We start from the raw sequence: 24418 nt of genomic DNA, 5'->3' as shown, positions 1-24418 counted from the left end.
TGGAACCAGTAAACTAGCATATGGCCACAAGTGCTGTAAAAGTGGTTTGAGAATGTGGAAGGGAACTGACGCTTCCTTCAATGCCCTTTGACATTGAGTACTGCGATCGTGTGGGCTTGACCCCCCCCGGCCGCCCTAGAGCTGGGCCCTTTATGGCAGCCCTGAGTGGGGGCAGGTCTTACGCAGTGGCAGAGTTCGCTATCCGGCCTGCTGTCTCAATCCCAGCTACGTGTCGCTCCCCGTTAAGTTTGCACGTTTGAGGGAGACGCGTTTACAGATCGTGTGCTGATGTCCTGCCTGCCTGCTTACCTCTGGAGTTCCCCAGTGTGGAGGAGTGTGTCTGTTGGCAGTACTGGGCTAAACTGGGGGTGCAACATGTGGCAGAGGGATCCTCTTCTGGAACTAGTCCCGTTAATAGATGACCAGTAAGGGGAACTCATGCACTGCTCTGTCTGTCTGCGTCTGCCATTGTCTACTCCTGTACGAGTGCACACACACACACACACACACACGGACACACTCACTCGCCATCCCCCCCCCCCCCATCGGTCCATGTGGCAGGAATTTTATTAGCCCCTTCGTGGAGTCTCTGCGAGGAGGAGGTGGTGGGGGCCAGAAAGCGGCTCGGTCTGGTCTCTCCTGGAATTAGGGGGATCCTCCTCTTGTAGGAGCTGGAGGTCACTGCAGAGGTTGTGGGTGATAGTCCAGCCTGGCAGAGCAGCTGCCGTCTCCTTCGAGTGTGTGGAAGAACGGGCGAAATCACTCAGCCGGTTAATGAATCGGGAGAGAGGGGGTCGAAGATGGTTTTGGTTCTTTGAGGAAGCTGCAGATTTTGAAGAATTTTTTTCCCTAGAAATATAGAATAATAGTTTTTTTTAATTGTAATCTACACTTAAGCCATTGTAGTATTTGACTGTATAGATGTGTATCCCCTGCTTACAGCTGTTTGCTGTGTCTGTCACCTTATGGGTAAGTTAAAATATATGCATATATTTCACCGGAAAACCAAAGCAATCTGAGCGAAGGAGTGTTTGGGTCGGCGGCAGCCTGTTGGTCTAGGTTAGCGTTTGTGTGAGACTGCTGTCGCGGTCCCAGATGTTTCCGGAGACTTCGGCTAATGATCTTCACAGCGGTGCCCTCTGGTGTCTCTCCTCCCTGCGCGGAAGCTGACCAGGAGGACAGGAAACGATCTGCCTTACCACCCAGCCGGGGCCCGTTTCCTGGCCCACAGGGGTCCGACTGGCCTTCACGTCTGCTAGGACCGGTTACTGGGGGAGACCCTTCAGTTCCTCCCGGTCAGGCACCGGTTGTCGATTGCTTTACGTTTCCGGCCCGTCTACGAGTCTGCAGGGCGTTTTGTGGCAGCGTACGGAGTGGGAATGCCGATGTGGCGCCCTGCTCCTCCAGATCAGCCAATCACAGGACCACAGAGGGCCGCATGTTCCGGCCTACCCGGCACACAGACCCGCCTGCAGCTGAAGAACTACGTGCCGCGAATGCGCTGGAAGGCATTCTGCTTGCAGTCAGGCCTGCTGCTTCTCCTCACGGGACACTCCCACATGTTCTCCCTGACGATTTCGGAATTACTTGCATTACTAGATGGAAAAGAGCCCCATTAAATGGATGGCAACCCACCCCCACACTGCATTGACCTACAGGTTTTCTCTAACTTGTCAGCTGAAGTTGTGCTGTACATGTTTACAGAGTGTGGGAGCCATGTTGCTGGAATCCATCTATGTATATATTCCCTGAGCTTGGAGACGGGGTGCCAGTTGAGTCTGGAATTCAGCGGCCTGCCTGCAAGCTACAGCGGCCTGCCCAGCTGTCAGCCCCCAGCATAACCTGGGGGCCCAAGCCTCCACCCACTCAGCCCTTGGCCGTTGCCAGAGATGGATTTCTTTGCAGGCTTTCAAAGCCGACCGTGTCTCCTTGGGCTGGGGGGGGGAGGCGTATCAGCCATGACGTGCTCGTTCCTTTCGGCCCTTTCAGAATGGTCTGAAAGGCTATCGGGCTGTCGATGCTCACGTAGGAGGCCTCTTAGAATGACGCTGAAAGAAGCCTTTGAAAGCCCTTGAATGGGAGCACAGGTATCGTGGGGAAATCATGCTCTGTGCTGTTTGTTTATCCCGGGACTAACCCGCGCCATCGACATCGCTCCACACAAACTTGCCCCTGTTTCCTTGTTCCAGCTCAGCCCCCGACCCGCACAGCATGGCTATAGCCACCGGAATGGCCCACAACAGCTCCTTTTCTTTACGTCGGCCCATCTTAAAATAAAAAAACACATTTTATAATGAAGCCCAAAGCCCAGAATTCCACGAGTATCTGTTAATTTCTCAGGATCGATCATCTGCAGCCCTTCAAACATCCTGAGTGTTTCCGTTGTGAGGAGCCGCATTTAGGAGTTTGGGTTAACCTGTGAATAAAGCTTTTTTTGTGGGGGGAGTGTTTGTTACTGTGTAGGTTAGATGCGTATGTAATGAGAGTGCGTGGTGTGTCAGTGAATTACTGCTGCTTTCATGATACCCACCGGAAAAGTGCCCCTCCCCCATGCAGTGGCGGGAGTGTCAATGGCAAAGACGAACCAAGATGGCCGCGTCTCCCTTCACATCCAGTCTGTCTGTGACGTGGGAAATTCCTTCCCGCTAGAAAATCCCAAACTCTTAAGCAGAACTGGAGAATGTTACTGACTCATCTGTCTCAATAACTTCATAAACTCAAACATTTGAGGTTGCATGCCCCCCCCCCCACCTGGCCTACACTGTAAACTTCTGCTCTTACTGCACAATTGCACCTTTTTGTTTAACTTATTTTTTTTGATGTTTGCTGATAGCAGCCGTGATTATCGCACCAGCCTGTCTGTAGTAGATGTTGGGGGAGGACCATGTGCAGCTCGGTGGTTTAGGACACTGTCTGTGATCAGAAGGTCACAGGTTTAAATCCCAGGGTCAGCAGAGTGATGTCACCACTGGGCCCCCTGAGCGGAGGGGGCCGGCAGACGTGATGGCCTGGGTGTCCCTGCTTTCTCTGACATGCCTTTGGATAAAAGTATCTGCTGAACAAATAAAATATAAATGTATAAACATAGACCGTTGCCAGTTAAAAAGGACAGAAGACTGCAGGAAGGTCACAGCTGTTGAATGTCAGCATGGTTGCTGTCCGCACTGTAGAGTGTAGTTTCTGCAGTTTGCTGCTACTTTTAATCAAATGTGTCGTCTCCTTGTAAGGGGTCAAGCTTCCGGCGTCACTCAGCTGTAGTGCTGAAAGGTGCATCTCCTCCGGTACGTTCAGATGAGGTTTTCAGCCGTGAGCCAGCAGGCGCCGGGCTAGTTTTCTCACCGCGCCCGTTCCGATCTCCAGTAAAGGAGATGTCGAGAGGAGGTCTGAGCTGGAGCCCGGCCCAAACGCCTCTTCCTTTCTGGTCCCGTTGTTTCCTGGCATCTTTGAAGCTCCGGTCGGTTGTGAATCGCACGTCTGCGTGACGCCTGCCTGCCGAGATGGATTCCAGGTATCTGAAATCAGCGCAAACTACCGCACTGTCTACTGTCAGATTTGCCGTTAGCTGTGTAATTTTCCCTTGTACTACACAGAGGAAGGCGTAAATCTGTCACATGGCTGCGTTTTTTTTTTTTTTTTTGTGTGCGAGGGCGGCCCCTGTCACGAGAGAGAGATGTTAGCCCCCCCCCCCCAGGTGCAGAGCAGACGAGCCGCAGGTGACTCCTTTTGAAGGTCCGTCCCCTATGATAAGTGATTTTAGCCGTGTCCTCTCTGCATTGCCGTCGATGTGGAGTTAGGGGGTTTGCGGAAAGATTTACAGGCTGCGTCCATTTCTGTTATCAGGGTTTGCCTTGCGGCAATATATACTACTATTTATTTTTTTATTAAGTGCAGATAGGAAGATGTGGTTTGGAGGAGAACTTGGAAGTGGAGGATATCAGCTGGGTAAGATGGAGGAGCCGCAGGTCCGCCTGGGACTGCAGGCTTTCATCTGCACTTGATAGGATTCCTCCCCCAGGAACCACCCCCCCTTTCCTGTGCTGCATAACATGAGCCAGTGCAAAGTGTGCCCCTGCCTTTTTATGGGGGGGTTAATTCGGGGGGGGGGGGCGCCTCAGCGGTGTTTCTCCCACCTGTACACCAACTTGCCGGGGGGGGCTTTTCTCTCTCGTTTTTACCTCATTTCTCTCTGTCTGGGACCATTCCCCGCCGCGAGCTTGATTGGCCCGCATGGGGTGCCCTTCTCTCTCAACATGTTTTTTGCGTGTTCTCAGCTGTGCCCCCTAGTGGTTAGTGTCAGACCCGCAGCTGTTCCCCCGCCCGCTAACCCGCTTCGGCATTTGATAAAATCATCAAGCCAGGTTGCGTGGGTCAGTTAAGTTTAATAGCTAAATAAATGCTTCATGTCATTTTTTATACTGGAAAACCCCAGCATGTCAATGAATTCCACTTATATCTATGGAAACTAGATTTCCCTTCTTGGTGTATTGGCCAGAGTAGAGCGTGCTCGGAATGAGACCCGCGGGATCTGGTCTGCTAAAAATGCGAGCTGCCGGTGTAAACATCGGCTCCCGCCGTCCACTCTCTGCCCTACATGGAATTCTGGTGAAAAAGCGAATCCTGGTTTTCCTCCCAGAAGCAGATGGAGATTTTAGCTTCTCTGACTAACCTGCTCAGAGTTCAGGGGATTTGTGGGCCTGAGGTTCTGCAGCTGCCTTCAGGCCGGGTTGTCAGCTGGTGCCGACCGCGCACTGATGTGGCTCCCAGGCACGTGCACACGCACGCTCGATCGCTGTGGCAGTGTGGCGTCGGCGACTGAGGCGCGGGGCGGTAGGCGCGGGGCGGTAGGCGCGGCGCGGGGCGGTAGGCGACTGAGGCGCGGGGCGGTAGGCGACTGAGGCGCGGGGCGGTAGGCGACTGAGGCGCGGGGCGGTAGGCGACTGAGGCGCGGGGCGGTAGGCGCGGGGCGGTAGGCGACTGAGGCGCGGGGCGGTAGGCGACTGAGGCGCGGGGCGGTAGGCGACTGAGGCGCGGGGCGGTAGGCGACTGAGGCGGTAGGCGACTGAGGCGCGGGGCGGTAGGCGACTGAGGCGGTAGGCTACTGAGGCGCGGGGCGGTAGGCGACTGAGGCGCGGGGCGGTAGGCGACTGAGGCGGTAGGCGGTAGGCGACTGAGGCGCGGGGCGGTAGGCGACGCCGACTTAGTGCCCCAGCCCTCACCCCCCTGTCCTCTGACCCGCCTCTGATTGGTTCTCATGTGCCCCCGTTGAGGGCATCCTGGATTCTGGGGACAACAGACGGGAGCCTAGCAAATGTGGTCCCCCACCCCCCTTCTCAAAGATGCAGCAGGCAGATGTCTGGATCTCCAACCCCCCCTTTTCTTGGTTGCGGTGGGGGGGTGGGGTTGTCTCTTCCTCCATCCATGGGAGATGTTTCCTGACAAGGTGTGGAAGGAGATGGGAGCGCGGCGTGGAGACCCAGAGCGATGGGGCCAGCGCCGCCCCCACTGCCCTTTGAACATGATCCACCGAGACCAGGAGTCCCCCCTAGTGCCGCCCACCCCACCCTGACACAAATCGTATCTCAATGGACCCCCCCCCCCCTTTCAGCAGCTGATGAGTATTAAATCATTCTCTTTAAACTGGGTGTCAGATGCTGTCCAATCTTGTTAGATTTAGAGAAAAGTCTATAGGTGAGGAATTCAGTGGTGACTAAGTGGCGTGTGTGTGTGTGTGTGTGTGTGTGTGTGTGTGTGTGTGTGTGTGTGTGTGTGTGTGTGTGTGTGTGTGTGTGTGTGTGTGTGTGTGTGTGTGTGTGTGTGTGTGTGTGGTCGTTCTTGCAGGTGTAGCCAGCATGGCTCCTCGGTTGATCTTCCCTGCCTGAATCAAGCAGAGACACCAAAATGTAAACATCCTGGGGGTTGGTTTCTCTTTCGGAAAAGAGGAAGCTGACAGGAGCAGAGGAGCGTTTCGGGAAGCCCTCTCAGTGGCTTGGTTTACGCGACACCTTGAGGACGAATCGCGACGTTAGCCGTCTGCTCCGGGTTTCCACACCTGCCGCTTTCAGTCGGCTTTCAAGCTTAAAAGCAGAATGGTCTGTTACCGTGGATACAGGAATATGCAAATTCCATAGAAAGTGTAAATGGGGTATTTGACATTAGATGCGCTTGATGCAGTTGGGGCGTCAGCCGTAGCCTGAACTCGTTTTTCCTGCCTTGTTTTGCTGCTGGAAAACTGTCCCGATATTAGATTGTCACTGTCAGGTTTGCTGCTTGGCCACGTGTTGGTTTCATGGTTCATTAAAATGTATAATATCATTCCAAACTGTAATTGAAGGTTAATTGTTTGTACTAAATGTAATTTTTATAGAAATGTATACAAAACAGAAATCTGAGAATGGTTTGAGTTTTGTATTCAGCTTGTCCTTTCATGCCGGCTGTGTTGAATTCTGCCTCCAGTCAGTGCCTCTTCAGGCTTTTGTCTTGCTGATTTTCTGTCTGGCTCTTTAAGCTGCTGTTGAGGGGGGGCTTTTGTTAGCGCATGTTGGCTTTGTTGCTGCAGATCATCCCCCCCCCCCCCACCCTCATCCTGACCAGGTGTCTTTCTACCCCCAACCCCCCCCCCCCCCCCCCCACCAACCCCAGGTCTTGATGCGGAGCTCTACTACGTGCGGGATGATGTCATCAACCGCTATGCCCTCTCCTTTGTCCTTCCTGTGCCGAGCGAGGTCAACATCCTGAATTTCACCTGGCACTCGAGGAACAAGGTGGGCCTGGCTTGGTGCCTCCACCCCCCCACCCCCGTGCCCCGTGGACTGTCCCGGTTCCGGTTCGCCTAACCTCTCTGGCCCACACTCTCCCTTCCACAGGTGGAGTACAGTTTGGGCTTTCAGGTGGACAACCCTGCGGCCATTAAGTTTCCCACCAGCAACATCCCTGCCAAGGGGGAGGTGCCCCGCAGCCCCTCAGGTTGGCCAATCAGCTGCTTCGGTCTTGAAATTGCTCCGCCTCCACGGCCCTGCTTATTGTTCAGCTGTTCATTGGTTCTTGTGATGAAGGTAGATGAAATTTGTTGTAATGGCTTTCGATCCCGCCCCACACCCAGTTTTCCAAGTCAGCCTTACCTGCAGCGGGAACATGGACGCAGAGGTGGTCGTCACCGTGCAGCTGAACATCAGCCTGGCCGCCGACAACTTCACGGCCCTCGACTTCAAGAGGAGGAAGATGTGCTATGAACGTGAGAGTCGCGCACGCGTTCCTGCAGCCTCCCTCGTCAGCCACCTCGGGCCGCCTTGTTGAGATGTTAACGCAAGCTGTGCTGAGGCAAAGGTCGAAGGTCATACACTGAAACGGCAGAGAAGATTTGCACACAGATCGCATGCACATTCAGTTGGGGCTGGCATGTAGCTCAATGGATTAGAACTTTGAGTCCTAATTGATTGGAAGGTCGCTGGTTCAAATCCCATGGGTCTGCATTGTGATGTCACCGTCAGTCCCCTGACAACCATAACTCTTCCAGGGACTGGTTGACTCTGCTTTCAGTTGTATGTCACTTTGGATAAAAGGGACTGATAAATAAATGAAATGTAAAATGTCAGAGAGCCCTGTTTTGGTGGGGTGGGCTGTCCAGCAGGCCCTAAGCACTCCATGACACTCATCCTGCTGCTGATAAAGGGCGGGGGTGTATCTCCCCCCCCCCCCCCCCCCCTCCCCGACCATTGCTATTTTTACCCCGAAGATAATTTCAAGGCGGCTGTTTCTGCATGTTGTCATTTGATCAGTGGGCGGGGCTTGAATGCCAGCCTCGGCCCTGTCTGCCCCGTGCGGCACGTTAGCAGTTTGGGCGGCGAGGCTTTCAGGACCTTTGCCGGTCACGCTGTCATTAACTCGTTAGCAAGTGGCGCTTCTGATTGGTGCGGCTTCGGAAGGAACCGGGCAGTCATCTCCGTTGCTTCGCTGGCTGTCAACAGCTACAGCATGTTTTTTCGTGGCTGATCTTGCCCAGGGAAACATGCCTCCTGTTCCTATCTAATTAATATACTCAAGAATACAAAACCAGTTTATCTGAATCGCTCCAGTGACTTCGCGGGGATTAATGCCGAGATTTAAACTCTCAGCTCCCTGCTCAGGTCACACTGGTTCTAAATAAACAAACCTGAACATGAAAGGGGAACGATTGGCTGGAAGCAATTTATCATGAGCCATTTAGTTGGGTTATTTTACGTAGCGGGACGCCTTTGCGAAGGTTTCAAAAGGGAACTCGCCTGAAATGAATTTAAGCTGTGTGTTTGTCCACTGGGTGTCGTTTATTGGGACATGGAGGAGTTCCTTCCATTTCCTAAGATTATTTCCCACCACTTCCGGATTCCGAGCTCCTCCTTCCTGTTGTCGCTCCGCTACAGGGATCGAGCAGCCGGACCCCAAGCTCCCAGCGTTCCCGAACAAGAATCTGAGCAAGCCTTTGTGTAAGTCTGCAATTCCCCCTTCTGTGAACTTGGCTCTCCGGGCTCCCCCTGGTGTTCCTTTGTGGTAAATACCTGACTCCGGGGCCATTGCCTGTTACATCTCCTGGGTTAAAAATGTCTGTCTCATGAATCCAGGGTAATTTACACTTGAATGGTTTTCTGCTTGCTGGGGGTTGGCCTGCCTGTAATGGTTAAATAGGTTCAAATTTGTGTATTTGGTCAAACTTGTAGCAAGACTGAATTACTTTCCAACTTAAATTCATTCTGTCCTTGCTTGTAAAGGATGACATTGTCAAAGTGCTGTACTATGTACTTTCTTAGGCAGAAATTCTCGAAAACTGGGGTTTGTGTTTCATTCCTTAACTCAGCCCAGTTTAATTTGATTGGGGAAAAAATGACCGTGACTCTTCAGCTTTAAACGTTTGGCTTCACATACGTCAGCAGCTCGGCTGAGCTACAGTCCACCAGGAGCGAATACTGGCAGCCTGTAGTGTGAGGACCATCCAGAGCAGATAGACGTTCTTCTGCTCCATCACCCAACGCTCTTTCCACTGCATCCGAGTGCCTCAGTGTCACTGCGGTTTAAATCCTAGTTTTCCTCTGACTTTTCCAGAAAGGTGGCTTGACTCATTTGCACTCCTGGCCCGGGCTGGGAGACGTGGCCAACGAAAACATATCGTATATCCAGCCTTTTTCCGTGCCTGGCAAGTCACGGAATGCATTAATATTCTTTATGCTTAACCGCTCTTTGGAAAACTCCTGCCATATTATTAAAGATACGAAATTACATAAATTAACCAGTGATGTTCTTTACGGAATGTGACGGAGATGATGGAATCTGACCACAGGGCTGATTCCTTCTGATTCCTTCGACTGACATGCACGATATCATATTCATGAACATAATTCATAATCTGTGTGCATCATGCTTCTGTGCCACGCCCCTGCCAGTGTTGCGTTTGTGCAGTGTTACGGCAGTGTGTCAGCAGTGCACTGTCCTTTCCTGAATTCGCTCATGTCATACTTATTCCAGGATAGCTCTATTAATTTTGTGTTAATTTGGCCTAGAATCACACGAGAAATCGTGGGATCAGTGCACAGACCATTGAGGAAACTTTGATCGCACCCCTGGATCCTAGTGCCATCCACTGCGACGCGCCATCAGTTCACCGCCACCCCCGGTCTCTCGACGCGAGTCCCGAGCTGAATGACTGCCAGTCGGTGGCATTTCTTGGCCCTCAGTGAGGCGGCTTTGGAAGACGCCCACTGTTTCTCGCACACTGAGCCGGGACGAATTGAAAGCCAGGCGTAGATCCAATTAAAAGTGAGCCTAGCAATGAGTAGCGCTCGTTAAAAGCACCCGTGTGGGCGGAGAGCGATCCTTCAGGCAGGCGTGCCTCTCATGGGGGGGGCAGAGTTCCCCCCCTGCCCTAGGGAGTGACTCCCCCATACATTGATGTACTTGCTCATCCCAGACCTCCCTGTCACAAAGACTTTGTGTAAGATTTTGCTTGTACAGACCTATGTGAGTTACGACTGGTTGAATTTACGACCGTTCTGAGACCACAGATATGTGCCCACAACTGCACTGTAGCCGGCAGTGCGGGTGCTGTCCCGCGTGAGCGTATGACGGTGTCCGCCCCGACCGCCGGCAACGCGTGTGCTGTCCAGCGTGCGCATATGAGGGTCTCACCAGTTGGAACTAATACGCCTGTATTAGGAACGGCCATTAAATGTAGTTTAAATAACATAATTTTAAATTTTAATTTCACCCCCCCCATCAAGTATTGTGATGTCTTAATTGTTATTTGGTGTAGCTGCCTGGCTTTTGTGTGCCATCCCACCCTGATCGGTTCTGTTTGGTGCCTCTCTGACCTCCTAATGCCCCCCCTTGTTTCCTAGACGATGGTGTGAATGCGGCCCCTGGCACCTCTACCCGCGTCTTCTACATCAGCGTAGGCGTGTGCTGCGCCGTCATCTTCCTGGTGGCCATCGTCCTGGCCGTGCTGCACCTGCACAGCATGAAGAGGGTGGAGCTGGATGACAGGTGAGTGGCCTGCTGGGAGTGGGAGCTCACTGCTGCCACCTGCTGGCGACCGGTTTTACTTCCAACCTCTATCGACTCTGATTGCAGCGCTCGTTAAGTGCATAGCCCTGGAAGGTATTACACGTCCCACCATTGATCTGTGAGCATTCCTTGCCACAATCACGCCCTTGTCCCCGCGGCACAATGACTATTATTCCGTACGGATGTCCCACTTGTCCTTAGACAGTAGAAATGCGTCGTTTAAATGCCTTTAGTTAGTTTAGTTTAGAGAGAAATTAGATGCAATGGCTCGTTTTGTAATTGATGTAGATGAATCCGATTGTGCTCCTTTGGCCGAAACACTGAGTGCACCTAGTGTGTGTGATTATATGTACATCACATGGTATAGAGGGACGTCTCCATAGAGATGTCCTCACTTTGTACCCCTCTCTTCTCCTTTCAGTGGCAGCGACAGCGGAAGTTCCCAGGGTCTCTCCCAGCCGTCCACCCAGACCACGCAGTATCTGAGGGCGGACACGCCCAACAATGCCACGCCCATCACCAGTAAGGCCCCGCCCCCTCACCGCATCACACATCCCGTTTTTGTGTGAGCGTATCAAGGCCTGTTTCCATTACTGTGCATGTGGCTGTTTGTCATTGATAGTTGGCATCCAGCAGGTCCAGAAATGGCCCCCGGGGTGCTCCATGCTCTTGTACTATAGCTCAGTATGCTCTGTGACCTCGCTGGAGCGGTGTGTGTGTGTGTGTGTGTGTGTGTGTGTGTGTGTGTGTGTGTGTGTGTGTGCGTGTGTGTGTGCGTGTGCGTGCGTGCGTGCATGTGCACATGGTTTGCTTGGCCTGAATTGGCTTGTGCTCTCTCAGGTCATGCTGGGAGGGTGGGGATGGGTGGGGAGGGGGGTTACGTATTCATTTCTCTCCCATCATCTGGAAAATTCATTCCTGTGTGCCAGATTGAGCCAAATTTTGCATTCCAGTTGAAAATGAGCTAATTGGTCATGAGCTGCCTGATTGGTTAAACTGGAAACGCTGCCAATTCCTCTCAGTAGCTGCTGGTGGGCGGCGAGACCGATTCTTGTGCATTTTACTGACCCCTAGTGGCAGCACAGGGTTCTCACTTCAGCTGTAATAGCCGCTGTGCTTCGTTCCTGTGAGGGAATCGGCGATGTTCGCCGTGGGAGACGGCGCGTCGCTGTGCACCAAACACCTTCACGGGGGCTTTTCTTAACCTGGGCCTGTTGCTCGCAGTGGTGTAAACTGAAGTTAGCAGTAGGTCTCGTTTTTCCGGATGGTGGGTGGTTCTTTAAAAACAGAGCCCCCCGGCGACAGGGGGTCAGGCTGGGGCCCTGCTGTGAGGCGGCCCCCTGGCCCTCTCCCCTGCTGCCTGGTTTTCTCTCCTGTTTGTGTTCTCTCAGCCCCCCCCCCCCATCCCCCTGGGTCACTCATCTCCCCCTCCCCCCCTCTTGCCATCAGATAGTCACCCCGGTTCTGCACCCACTCTTCAGCTTGCCGCTGCCTCCTTCCCCAACCCCGGCGCCCCCTCCCATGAAACCAAAAGTAAGTCTCGTCCTCATCTGTGTGCCCCCCCGCACCCCCCATCCCCAGGTCAGCAGCCCATCTCCACCTGTTTCTGTGCTTGCCCTTGCCTCTCCTGGGATCTTCAGTCTCACTTTCCTTGGGGCTCACTGTTGCATTGAAGTCTGTGGTTCTCATCATAACCGATTCCTCTCCAGCATGTCTCTTATTGTATTGGGGTAGTGTGCTAAATGCTGTGGACTTACACTAGGAATATGCTCACAACCCATACAGAGCTGCTGCTCTGGTTACTTAATAATCATATACTACTCTGACCCAGGGACGGATTATGGGTTGTGTGGGCCCCCCCCCCACCACCACCACCACCACCACAATTCGCCCTTGGCAGCCAAACGCCCTCCCTACAGGGTCAGGGGCCCTTATAGGCAGAGGATCAAAGAATGTAGGCCCTCTAAAATAGACAAACGAAAATACATTGTTGATAAGCGTTGCAAATTGTTTTGGGCTAGGGGCCCCACGGGCCCCCTGCACCCCAAGGTCCCCTGGGCAGCGGCCCCGCTGGCCCGGTCCGTAATCCGTCCCTGCTCTGACCTGTTATACAGGAGATAGAATTTTGTTTATTGACCACTGGGTGGCGCCAAAGGGATGCCGGTACACAGGATCACAGTTCGGATTATGGGCCCGGGCTAGGATTGTGAATTTCATGTTCACCATTTAGTCCAGAAGTTAACTGCTCTTATTAAGCAGCATCATTTTTCAGTTGTGTGAAGGTGATTTCGACGAGGAAGCCGACAGCATCTTTTCCACCCCGAAGTACATAATTGGCAGGTTACCCTAGCTTGTCACGTGTACCTGCGCCCCAAAGGTTGATTACCGGGGGCCCAGAATGGTTTACTGAGGCGGCAGAGTATGCTGCAGCTATGTGGCGTAATCGTAAACGCCAAGTGTCACGGTTGCCCTGCGTCCAGGTTGTCACACTCTGGGTTTGTCCCCTTGGCGATATGTCACCATCACGGTTAAAGTAACCACATCCTGAAATGTGTCACATCTCCTCGCCATGAACAGGCCCCTCCTGCCCCCTGCAGAGTGCGTAGGTTAGGTGACAGGTTTCACATGAATTTCACTCTGTGGCTGCAGAGCAGAGAGGAGGGTGGTAAATTCTTTATTTTTTTTTTGACATGGTGCATTCTGGGTAAAGGCTTAGTTGCTCGACTTCGGTCTGATAAAAGACAGTAAATACTTTCACCCAAGCGATCAGGTGGCAATCCTTGTTGGTTATCTCTCAATCACCTGTTCACCCCTAGGTGTTACACCGGCACATTTTGCAATGAACCGCCGCTGTACTTCCTGTGTCGTCCGCCCGGCTGTGAACGTTCGCGTGTGTCTGTCAGGTTACCCGTCGCTGCGGATTGAAAAGAATGACCTGCGGAGTGTCACTCTGATGGAGGCCAAGGCTAAAGTGAAGGACATCGCCATATCCCGGGAGCGGGTCACTCTCCGTGATGTCCTACATGAAGGTATCCCCCCCCCCCACACACACACAGAAATGACTTATACATAGAGAACATGAGACTAGTGTCTGGGACAGCCAGCTAGCCATAAATGGACCTGCCAGACATTGTTCCTAGTGAAGTCTGTGCATGCACGCACGTGTACCGTGCTCCATCATCCATGCAGAAGCGAGATACTGCCTCCCGCAGGGCCCAAGCGGACTGACAGTTTAAGTTGCTTGATGTATTAATCCCTGGCATCAATACCAGCCTGTGCGTCAAGGCTCAGCACCAACAATGAGCGATCAGCAAAAGCAAGCATCCCTTCTGGGCCTTGCACTGCACCTGTGTTTAAACAAAACCTCCATTCATGAACGCTCCCTCATTTGTTTGCCTCCAAGTGAAGTGATTTTAGCTCTAAGTTCAGGATGATGTGGTTGACCACCATTATTGCTAAACTTGAGATTTGGTTGATGAAGTTCAAGAGCCCATTCACCTTCAAACGATTAAGGTCTCCTTGGTGAAAAGCCGTCAGCACTAGGAAAACACGGGAACATAAGAAATCTACTAACGAGAGGAGGCCATTCGGCCCATCAAGCTCATTTGGGGGGAATTCAGCTAATTGCTTAAAGTTGTTTACAATCTTATCTAGCTCTGATTTAAAGGAACCCAAAGTTTTAACTTGCACTGCAATAAGATGTATTGCATGTATGTTGGGGGAATTCTCTAAAACAACTGTTTCACCTTTGAGCCCCCCACCCACCCAAGTACCTTTTGAAAAGGGACTTGGAAGTCACCTGGAAACATATACCGTACTGAGGTAGGTGGGGCTTAGTGGGATCATGTGACCAGATGAGCCAATCAGATGCGAGCACAGATCTCTAGAACAAGACTCATGCCTCATGCTTGCTTCGTGTATAGTTAGCTGATAGCACAGTCTAGCCCGAATGACGAAAGGGAACAGAGAGCTCTCTCCTCCCGGATTTCCCCTGCCCCCACCCTGAGTGGAACAGGAAGGCTTGCCCCACAGCATTTTCAGACTGTCTGCATGCAAACCACGCTTGTGTTCCCATTGGTCGGCTTGTGTTCCCCTTCAGCCGCATGAGCTGTCAGAGAGCTTCTGGGTAATGCGTCCCAGCAATATCCATTGGGACTTTTCAAAGCTAACTGGTTGGGTTCTGGGATGTAATAAGCCCCCCCCACGCCCTCACTTAAAGTAGCTTCTCTAGCCCTCGGATTAGCCCCCGACGCTCGCACTGTGCACTCGTACTTGGGTAAGGTGTGCAGGGTTTTGGAGAGACTGTCCGTTTTGTGTTGTACAGTAAATTCTCAAACACCAGAGGCAGTAGGAGACTGACTGGCGTCCACCTTTTTGGAAGCATCTTCACGACGTTTACTTGGTGTTTTTCCAGTCTGCTCCAGGTTAGCGAGGTCAGCAGGTGCCCAGAAGCATCTGTCCTCCCCTACATTAGTTTCAGAGCCTCGTTTGGGGAGGGGATGCACATTCACTCCCGTCTCTCTCGCCTCTCCCGCTCCCAGGCACCTTTGGCCGCATTTTCCATGGCGTTCTGCTGGATGAGAAGGACCCGAGCAAGGAGAAGCGGGTCTTCGTGAAAACTGTGAAAGGTGAGTCTATTTCTTTGTCGGTCTGTTAATGTTTCGTTGGCTCTCTGCAATAAGGACCAGTTCGTATTTCAGTGCATTTAAGGGCTCTTTTTCTACAGTACTTTTGGTACGGCACTTTCACTTTTCCATTGACTACCGGTTCAGTATCAGCGCCAAAATTCCCAGTATTAAAGGTGCCAAACCAGCTGGGGTACTACTTTGGTACTTCAATACTTTGGGGTGGGATGAAAATGCTTTTCTTTGTCAATTGGTTATGCAAATAGCCAATACCCTACCTCAAGTTGTGATGTCATTTGGCGCCGGTCCCGGTTTTAACGCCAGTGGAAAACAAACACCTTGAAGTACCGTACTTTTGGTACTTTCTCGAAGTACTAAAAGTACGGTAACTGGTGTTTTGGACAAACACCCTAAGTTGCACATCCCATATACTGAAAGCAATGGGCTGTCGCGGGGCACTCGGGGTTCCGGGGGCAGTAGTGTCACTCTTCACCTTGAGGTTCCACGGTACCGGGCCTCGTCTTCCCAGTGTGAATCTGTGATTAAAGCTTAATAAGATCGGACGTGCTGGGTCCGATCAGGTAGTGTCTTTTAAAACAGCAGCTTGTCTGAAGTCCAGGTTGAAACTGAATTCTTGTTCCTATTTACATGGGAATGTCTGAAGAGCAGGTAACAGTCCATGAAAATTGTAAGTCTTGTTCTTACTTCAGTTAGGTCAGGATTGCTCATGCTTGGCACAGGGCTGCTGATACCTCCCGGAGGAAAGCCCCCCGCCCTGATACTGCCGTGTCATGTGTGACATGGACATGTGCGGACAGCCTGGCAGCGTGACGCCAGTCTGGGCATGAGTGTTGAAACATCTTTTACCCCCCTGCCCCCACTCCTTCCAGGATGTATAAAAACAGTTCCCCCCTCCGCTCTGACTCCTTAGTCATATTTACCGTTAGCCGAACGTGAGCTGTCAGAGCCATCTGACAGTCAGCAGAGCAGCGGGCAGGGCTCCGCCTCGCACAGGGGGCTGGCGCGCGTTTGGCCACCGTGCCTGTGTGCCCTCTGCCTGTTCGGCCTGTTGACGGTGCATTCAGATGCCAGTTAAATGTGTCATGAGTATGGAAAAAGCTACTCCCCATGAACAGATTGTGACCTTTAGATAGCGAAGGCTATTTTTCCTTTTAGTTCCGTTTTCTGCGTCAAAAACCTAATATTTCTGTGGTATGGAGTGGCTTGTATGCATCATGCACCACCCCCCCCCCTTAACCCCCTCCCCCTTTTCTCTCCCCCATCTTCAGACCACGCCTCTGAAGTGCAGGTGACGATGATGCTAACTGAGAGCTGTAAGCTGCGTGGACTTCATCACAGGCAAGAACCGAGTTTTCCTCATGGAGTCCGGGCTCTTCCAAAGTTCTGTGTTCCGTGGACATTAGATGCCCCCCCCCAAAGACGCGGAAGTTTGAGCAGCTGGGCTGCTGGCGGCCGCCGTTTACGCAACGGCGCTTTCTTTGAGCAGTGGGTTGTTGCCTCCTCCTTTTTGTTTTTTTTTTTTTACGTCGTTGCTGGAAAAAAGTGTCAGTCCTTGCGTCTCTGACCGCGAGGCGCACAGCGAGGCGTGCAGGCACACGCACACTTCCCACCGCTTGACGTCTGTAGTGTTCTTAAGCATTTCGGCTCCAGCGGATTGCAGGCTTTGGGATGCCGTGTGCGATCCCTCCGGTAGGGTCCCGCCCCTACGCCCCAGTGCAGCTGTTTCATTGCACCTCTTGATTGTATGGCGCCTTCGGTGGTTTAGCGGCCCCTGCAGCACTTTCAACCCCTTAAGAAAAATTGCAATGAAAAATGCTGCACGTCTGGAATCTGGGGAGCGCAGACTCCCTGTTTGTGGGAAATTGGTTCGTGGGAAATCTGATGCATTCTGATGTAGAACCACCACCTTCTAAATTGTGATGTAGAACCACCACCTTCTGCATTCTGGTGTAGAACCACCACCTTCTGCATTCTGGTGTAGAACCACCACCTTCTGAATTCTGATGTAGAACCACCACCACCTGCATTCTGGTGTAGGATCACCACCTTCTGAATTCTGATGTAGAACCACCACCTTCTGCATTCTGGTGTAGGATCACCACCTTCTGCATATTTGATCTGAGAAATTCACTGGTCATTCTGATTCAAAATGGTCGTCTGCCTCTCACACGAGAGCAGTGACCAAGCTAAAAGCGATAAGCCATTTATAGCTGAAGAAGAGGGCCTTGCTTGCAGTGAGCTGCAGCAGCTGGGGTTTATGGTTTGTCTCGTGTCGGTCAAGTCTTCTGACAACTAGAGGAAATGAAAGACTTCTTTAAACTGATGTTGTAACCATGCGAAGAGCGCCAGGAGACCAGTGTAAATGGGTGTAAACTGGGCCTCCCAGAGTAAGTGTGTGACTTTCATGCACCGCATGAAGCTGACATGACTCCTGTGTCTGTTCCCATAGGAACTTACTGCCCATCAGCCACGTGTGCACAGAGGATGGGGAGAAGCCCATGGTACTGCTGCCGTACATGAACTGGGGCAACCTGAAGCTCTTTCTGCGCCAGTGCAAGCTAGCTGAGGCCAACAACCCCCAGGTGAGGCCCAGGCTTCGGCCTGCATGTTGGCTGCCAACCCCTAGGTGAGGCCCAGGCTTCGGCCTGCATGCTGGCTGCCAACCCCCAGGTGAAGCCCAGGCTTCGGCTTGCATGCTGGCTGCCAACCCCCAGGTGAGGCCCAGGCTTCGGCCTGCATGCTGGCTGCCAACCCCCAGGTGAGGCCCAGGCTTCGGCCTGCATGCTGGCTGCCAACCCCCAGGTGAGGCCCAGGCTTCGGCCTGCATATTGCTCGCCAAACACCCGGTTGAGGCCCAGACTTTGGCTTGTATGTTGACCACCAACCACCTGGTTGAAGCCCAGACTTTGGCCTGCCAGTTACCCCCTCGAAGCCCAGGCTTCGGCCTGCAGGTTTACCGCCAACTCCCTGATCGAGTCCCAGGCTTTAAGCCAACGTGTTGTGCACCAACTCCCAGGAGAGGCTCAGGCTTTGGCCTACAGGTCACCAACATCTAGATGCCGCACCTGTGGTCCCAACCCAAAATCACAGCTTTTTGCGTGTGCAATGCTAATGTTTTGATCATGAATAAATGTATTTGTTTCTGTGCTGGTTGTTTTCAAAAAGGCAGCAAATCCTTACAAATGTTCTATAAAGGGGGTATTAAATGTGGATTGTTGATTCAACAGTACTACGAGCTAATCTTTTTGGATTCAATGGACTTTGGATTCAGCAGAACAAGCTGCAGATTTTATTTAGGTTGCTTGAGCCGGAGTTTATGCCAAAATCCCATTGGGATTTCTGCGAGCACAGCCCTGAGCACAGCTGTGGGCCGCAGGCCCCCCGCACAACGGGAGCATCTGTCGATGCGAGGAGAGAACGAAGGACCCTGCAAGACCGGGCGTGCTCTGCACTGCAGCCATGCGCACGAGGCCTCGCACCCTTTACCCCTCCCCTCATTTGGCTCCTGGCCACCATTTAACCTGGGGGGGGTGGCTGAGGAAAAAACCCAAATCGCGTCTTGGTGGCTTTGCAGTCGACCCGGAGATATAAATCATAAGAATGTGAATGAGGAGCTGGCAGATTCCCAGCCATTGTATGCTTGTAAATGCGCACAGAGCCTCACTGTTTTCGGCTTTAGCAAAGGGCTTTTTTTCCCGCAAGGAACCTTCAGTGCTTTTCCTGCATCCTTCTCGCTCTTAGGTTGTACATTTTGAAGCATCTTGAAATAAATCTTGGTCCATGGAGCTTCTTTAAGCCTACAGCTTCACTACCCAGATCCCTTCCTGAATGTTCTGTCTTCCCCTTTGGAATCAGCATTTTTTTTTTTTGTGGGAGTCTCCAACTTCCAGAATCTGGAAGTATATCCCAGGTCCTTTTCCACCCTCAAACACGGGTGTGACATCCACCCATGGGTAGCTGGTGACTTGAATGCAATGCTTATCAGTCTTGTGTCCCCTGGATGTCGGTGGTTTTTACAGCCTGACAGGCTGAGATTAGCATGCTACCTGTACCGCTGGAGCTAGTGCAGTGACTCTGTACCGCTGGAGCTAGTGCAGTGACTGCAGGTCACTGGCACAGGCTTCTGGGGCTTCCCATGGGCACTGTCCGGAGCGTCGGTGTTCCGAAGCCTGCCAGCGCAGCTGAACACGAATGTGGTAACTGTGACGACACAGCAGACGTGCTGCCCGAGACCCAGGCCTGTTAAGACTTGTGGAAGGTGCACGTTGTGTCATGAGCTGCAGTGCTGCAGCTGGCCGGCCCCAGAACGTGCTACTTAATCTCCATCTGTCCCTCCCTCATTCCAGGCGATTTCTCAGCAGGACCTGGTGCACATGGCCATCCAGATTGCCTGTGGCATGAGCTATCTGGCCCGGAGGGAGGTCATCCACAAAGACCTGGCAGCCAGGAACTGTGTGTAAGTACCCGCTTGTAATGGTTCTGATGGCTATTGTCTGCATGGCCCAACCAACTTCCCATGTTTTTTTTTTTTTGGATCAATTCTATCAGTGACTGACCAGACTTGATCCTCTTGTGGTCCAGGTGTTGCCGTTGGAAAGTCTTGTGCTGCTGGTCTTTCAGATTTGGTGTCGGTGTTATTGTTCTGTGTCTCCAAGTGCATTTTTGCGGTACAGCTTTACTGCTTCTTGCTGCTGTCCATCAGTGGCCTCCTGTTGGGGCTTTGTCGCCCTAATCCTAACCCTAATCCTAATCCATCCCACAGGATCGATGACAGTATGCAGGTGAAGATTACAGACAATGCGTTGGCCCGGGACCTCTTCCCCATGGACTACCACTGCCTAGGAGACAACGAGAACCGACCCGTCCGCTGGATGGCCCTCGAAAGTCTGCTCAATAACGACTTTGCGAGTGCCAGCGATGTGGTGAGATGCCCCCGTACCTCAGTCCTGCTTTTCCTGTTCTGCTTCTTGCTCCTCCTCCCTTCTCCTCCGTCATCTAGCTATTGCCGTCATAATCACAGCCGCAGGTAGAGTTTGTCCTGTTCTGGTCACGCGGTAACTACCTTCATATGTGTTGGCATGATTGAATAACTTCCCGAAGTCCAGCTCTGATTCATATGGGTAAAATGATTTATTGGGTCAAATGGCAGTGCTGAAATAGGTGTCATTTTTGCAGCGTGATGCGTTGCTGTAGGCCTTACGCACGCCCCCTCCAGCTCATACAGCTGTCAAGCCTCAAGCATGTCACACGTACACCTCCCATCCTGGTCTGCCGTGTTCTGGCTGTCTGCCACCTCGCCCTCATCCTTATACGAATCTTGCTTGCTATTCGTGTTCTTCCAACATGCAAATTTACTTGCGAAAATTAAGCTGGGGCTTTCGTTTTGTGTGTCTCGACGAAGTTCAGTCCTGAAGATCCTCCCGACAATGAAGCGGCCGAACAGTAACACCATTTCTGGTCATCCCCGAGGATGAGATCGCAGCAGTACTTTAAAGTGAAACAGAGCGGAGTTGCTGGCTGCTGTAGGGAGCTGCGGTGCAACCTGTCACGATGTCACCACAGTCCCACGTTAAATGCGGCTTATATAAATTGTGTATTTTGCTGTGTGCTGCAGGGCTGCAGGGTCACTGTGTCCCCGCCGGCCGTGTATATTCTCCCCCTTCTTGGTATACTGAGTGGTTACAGTAAATGGCATTTCAGCGGGAAAACATCTCACGGAAGCTGTTGTCCTTTACGCAGATTGCCTCTCCCTTTGGGTCTTTTCTTCCTGTATGTTTATCATGTGTTAGAACCCCCCCCTTAGAGGGGGCAGCTGCCGTGGTTCGAGGCATTCGGCCTTAAATGGGCCTCTTCTGGACTGGGCTGTGAGGAGAACAGAAAGGCAGAAGTCGGCGTCTTCCTGAAGGAATGCTCCATGACTGCTGGGTCTTCTGGGGTCTTCTGGGAGTCTCCGGAGACTCCCTCGTCTTGGGCTTTGGGGGGGGCCCTGTTTGCTGCTCCCGTGGTCACCCGGAGCCTCTCCCACGTTCTCGCGCTCTGCACAGTTCTTCCTGCAGTTGAAAGCCACATGTCCTGTGGCACATTCCTAGGATGGCTCTCAGCCAAGCCCCGCCTACAACAACGCCCCCCCCCCCCCCTCCCCAATTCTCTGTAACCCATCTCGATTTCTGCCACAGTTCTCTCCAAGTAAATTGTAAATGGCCTGGTTATCGCATACATTTCTGCTAATTGTTCCTTGGTATCCAGGTGCATGAACTGGGCGAGAGGTTATGTTCAGTTGTTTGGGAGGATTTGTATGGTTGGATGCTTTTTAGAAAGGGTGGGGGGATGATTTTACAAGGCTGTGTTTTCAAGTGCTTCAATTCTCCCTCCTCAGCCCACAGTCCTGAATAAATTGGATGCTAAGAGCCAGCTAGTGTGACTGCATAGTGCAGTGCATGCTGGGAAACTATTTGCAGTTAACACCCTTGTGGTTTGGTCAGCGAGGCGTGTGTCCTCACCCTGTCTGTGTTATCCTGCAGTGGGCCTTTGGGGTCACCCTGTGGGAGCTCATGACTCTGGGACAGACACCCTATGTGGACATCGACCCCTTTGAGATGGCTGCATACCTGAAGGATGGCTACAGGATAGCACAGCCGATCAACTGCCCAGATGAACTGTGAGTCCCCCATTCTTCCTCTTAAGGGCGGCGTATGTTCTGCAAGCCAACAGCCCAGTACTGACAGGCAGTTGTCACCTGTCTGAGAAATCTGCGGTGTACAGGAATCTCTGTTCTTTACGGTGACCGCTTAGTGTCGTGTTTTAGAATGCTCCGACCAGTTAGGTATCGGCCTATAAGGATGGATGAATTTGCCTTTTTATTATGGTGCCGTTTGGACTCCATTGCTGGCGCTGCCTCTCCTGAATGGTACAGCAGATCGCATCAGCACGCAGGCTTCTGGCCAATATTCCAGCGTCTGTGTCAGCGAGCGTTAACCCTGCCATTCACTGCCGCTCCCCGGACGCTTCCCTTAGAGCGCCGCTCAACGTTCAGATGACGTGAAGGGGTGAAGATCTGTCAGAGTGAAGGCACAGGCAGGCCTTAGACATACTGGCAGATGAAAGGGATTGCTTTATATCCTGTTAGTCTCAACTTGTTTGAACCTGAGGTATAACAAAGTAATGTACATTGATTAATTCCCTTTGGAAATAGTTATGGCAGAATAGTAGTATTCTTACTGCAGTCACTCTATAGAGCAGCGTTTTTCAACCCAGTTCTCATGGACCCCCAGAACGTCCACAATTTTGCTCCCTCCCAGCTTCCAACACACCTGTACCAGAACACATCACTGTTCTTTATTGTTTGGTTCGGATGTGCTGGTATGTGGACTGTCTAGTGTTTCCCAAGGACTGGGTTGAGAAACACTGGTCTCCGGAGTATGATTAATGTTTTTGCATCAAACATGTTTGGAGTAATTCTGGAGTAAGAGACATTGTTGGGACAGATTTGACTTTTGTTTTTCTTTGGGATGTAGATTTGCAGTGATGGCTTGTTGTTGGGCTTTGGACCCAGAAGAGAGGCCCAAATTCCAGCAGCTCGTTCAGTGCCTCACCGAGTTCCATGCAGCTCTCGGGGCTTATGTCTGAAACCTGACCCCCCACCCCCCGACCAACGGTGGCACTCCCCTGGAACAAGTACATCTGCAGGAACATGAAATTGTTAAAGAAGGATTTCAGACTCAAACTTATAACCAGGAGACCACGGATGCATTACATCGCTACTGCATGATAGTTTACTTGTTTGTGCCTTGAACAAAGCCTCCCAGGAACTTCACGGACCTGTAACTGAGCTGCTCTTCTCAGTTTTCTGTGCAAGACGTGCAGTTTTTGTCCCGGTGACAGGTCATGAAAGACTGATCTGCTCACGCCGTGTCGTACAGTTTTAACTTTTTTTTTTTTTTTATATTTGGGTAAATGCTACTAGGTCATTCTCAGCTTTTAGCCTGGTTAAGACTGATCTCAGTTTTTAGTAGCTCCCCCTCCCCACGTTTTCCGTTTTGTCTGAGTGGAGCAGCTTGTTACTGTTTTACTTCATAAGTTTATTTTGAGAGAATCTTCTACAGACGAGAGACGGCACCAATGGACCAGGCTGTCGATGAGAAGATTCTAGAACCTGCCTCCAGGATGTTCTTGAAGCTATTGTTGACACATGGACTCAAACCTCTGTGGGTGGAGCTGACTGGTGATTAATATGACCAATCGCAAGACTGTTATGTACAGCAACACTGTTGGTTCATATCAACAAACCTTTTGCCTATAAATGCTCCGCCCATTAACAGGGATCACATTTAAGAGTTCAGGTGCCCATACACAGTGTCTTACTTTTTGCCAAATTTGTTATATTGTCTGTTCACATGCAGTTTAAACTGAGCTTACCCTGTTCTCAAGAGAAACGATAACCATTCATAGTGTGTTCCACTTTAAATGATGGTAATGCTACGATGATCTGTAAATTCACGACCCAGCCGATGCTGCCAGAGTGATCGTGGTTTCGCTTGGATGTTTTTCTTGACATTTCTGTGTGTGAATGAATCTCTCTCTCGAATTACAATCATTTTACAACTAAGACGGCTTACCATCCTGTGGGTATCGGTCATCTGGGTTGTTACCGAGGAACATTCCTGCAGTGTCCTTTGTATCGCATCTTCATCAACAAGCCCCTATTCTGGCGGAGGAGTCTGTCAATCAGTCATGGAACAGCGAGTGCCTGCAGCTGGGGTGTGATCCATGCCCTCTGATCCTGCGGTATTCTGTTAATATTCATGGACACACATCAGTTTACCAATTATCTCCATGTCTGATCAGCTTAAACCTGTGAGATCAGATTTTGAGGCATTTGGCCATGCAAAGTTAACAATGTAGTTCGGGCACTTTGATGCCTTCTGACGGACTAATGTAAGTATGGGTGGTATGCAGTGATGACTCCTGGATAAACGGTTTCACTTTTTGACGCTTCTGATGAGCTGGGTGTCATTGTAGTCGGCACGGTGGATGAAAAGCCCGACTGTGATGGGGAATCTGCTTTCTGTGGAGCTGTTCTGAAGTGGAACCGCTGGAACTGGGATGACAAGGGTCTCGTGGGATATGCATGCATGCGCGTCTGCCAGCTGTCGGCCACATATTCCATAGCTGGGTTCCTGGAAAGCGCCCTGGGTGAGGAAGACCAAGTTGGCATCAGTTGTTGTCTTGACGCAGGCAGGCTTCCT

The 24418-nt window shown here is 51.7% G+C and overlaps 1 protein-coding gene across 3 annotated transcripts in view; it reads left to right on the top strand.

Moving 5' to 3' along the window:
• ryk (receptor like tyrosine kinase) overlaps positions 1 to 23778 on the top strand; it is a 34270-nt gene extending 10492 nt beyond the window's left edge. For 2 of the 3 annotated variants that reach the window (XM_048988550.1, XM_048988551.1), the window contains exons 2-16: positions 6640 to 6761; positions 6864 to 6963; positions 7100 to 7231; positions 8397 to 8459; positions 10362 to 10506; positions 10949 to 11049; positions 11977 to 12060; positions 13431 to 13556; positions 15069 to 15155; positions 16442 to 16511; positions 17623 to 17755; positions 19520 to 19629; positions 19936 to 20095; positions 21695 to 21831; positions 22688 to 23778. In XM_048988550.1, the coding sequence (XP_048844507.1) occupies positions 6640 to 6761; positions 6864 to 6963; positions 7100 to 7231; positions 8397 to 8459; positions 10362 to 10506; positions 10949 to 11049; positions 11977 to 12060; positions 13431 to 13556; positions 15069 to 15155; positions 16442 to 16511; positions 17623 to 17755; positions 19520 to 19629; positions 19936 to 20095; positions 21695 to 21831; positions 22688 to 22799 (1682 nt within the window). In that variant the 3' untranslated portion in view covers positions 22800 to 23778. The remainder of the gene's footprint in view (positions 1 to 6639; positions 6762 to 6863; positions 6964 to 7099; positions 7232 to 8396; positions 8460 to 10361; positions 10507 to 10948; positions 11050 to 11976; positions 12061 to 13430; positions 13557 to 15068; positions 15156 to 16441; positions 16512 to 17622; positions 17756 to 19519; positions 19630 to 19935; positions 20096 to 21694; positions 21832 to 22687) is intronic. The other variant, XM_048988552.1, reaches the window with a different exon arrangement.
• Positions 23779 to 24418: the final 640 nt, after the last annotated feature.

The sequence above is a fragment of the Brienomyrus brachyistius genome, chromosome 21 (genome assembly GCF_023856365.1).
Source record: "Brienomyrus brachyistius isolate T26 chromosome 21, BBRACH_0.4, whole genome shotgun sequence".
In the NCBI taxonomy this organism is placed as follows: domain Eukaryota; kingdom Metazoa; phylum Chordata; class Actinopteri; order Osteoglossiformes; family Mormyridae; genus Brienomyrus; species Brienomyrus brachyistius.
This window is presented reverse-complemented; position numbering and strand designations above follow the sequence as displayed.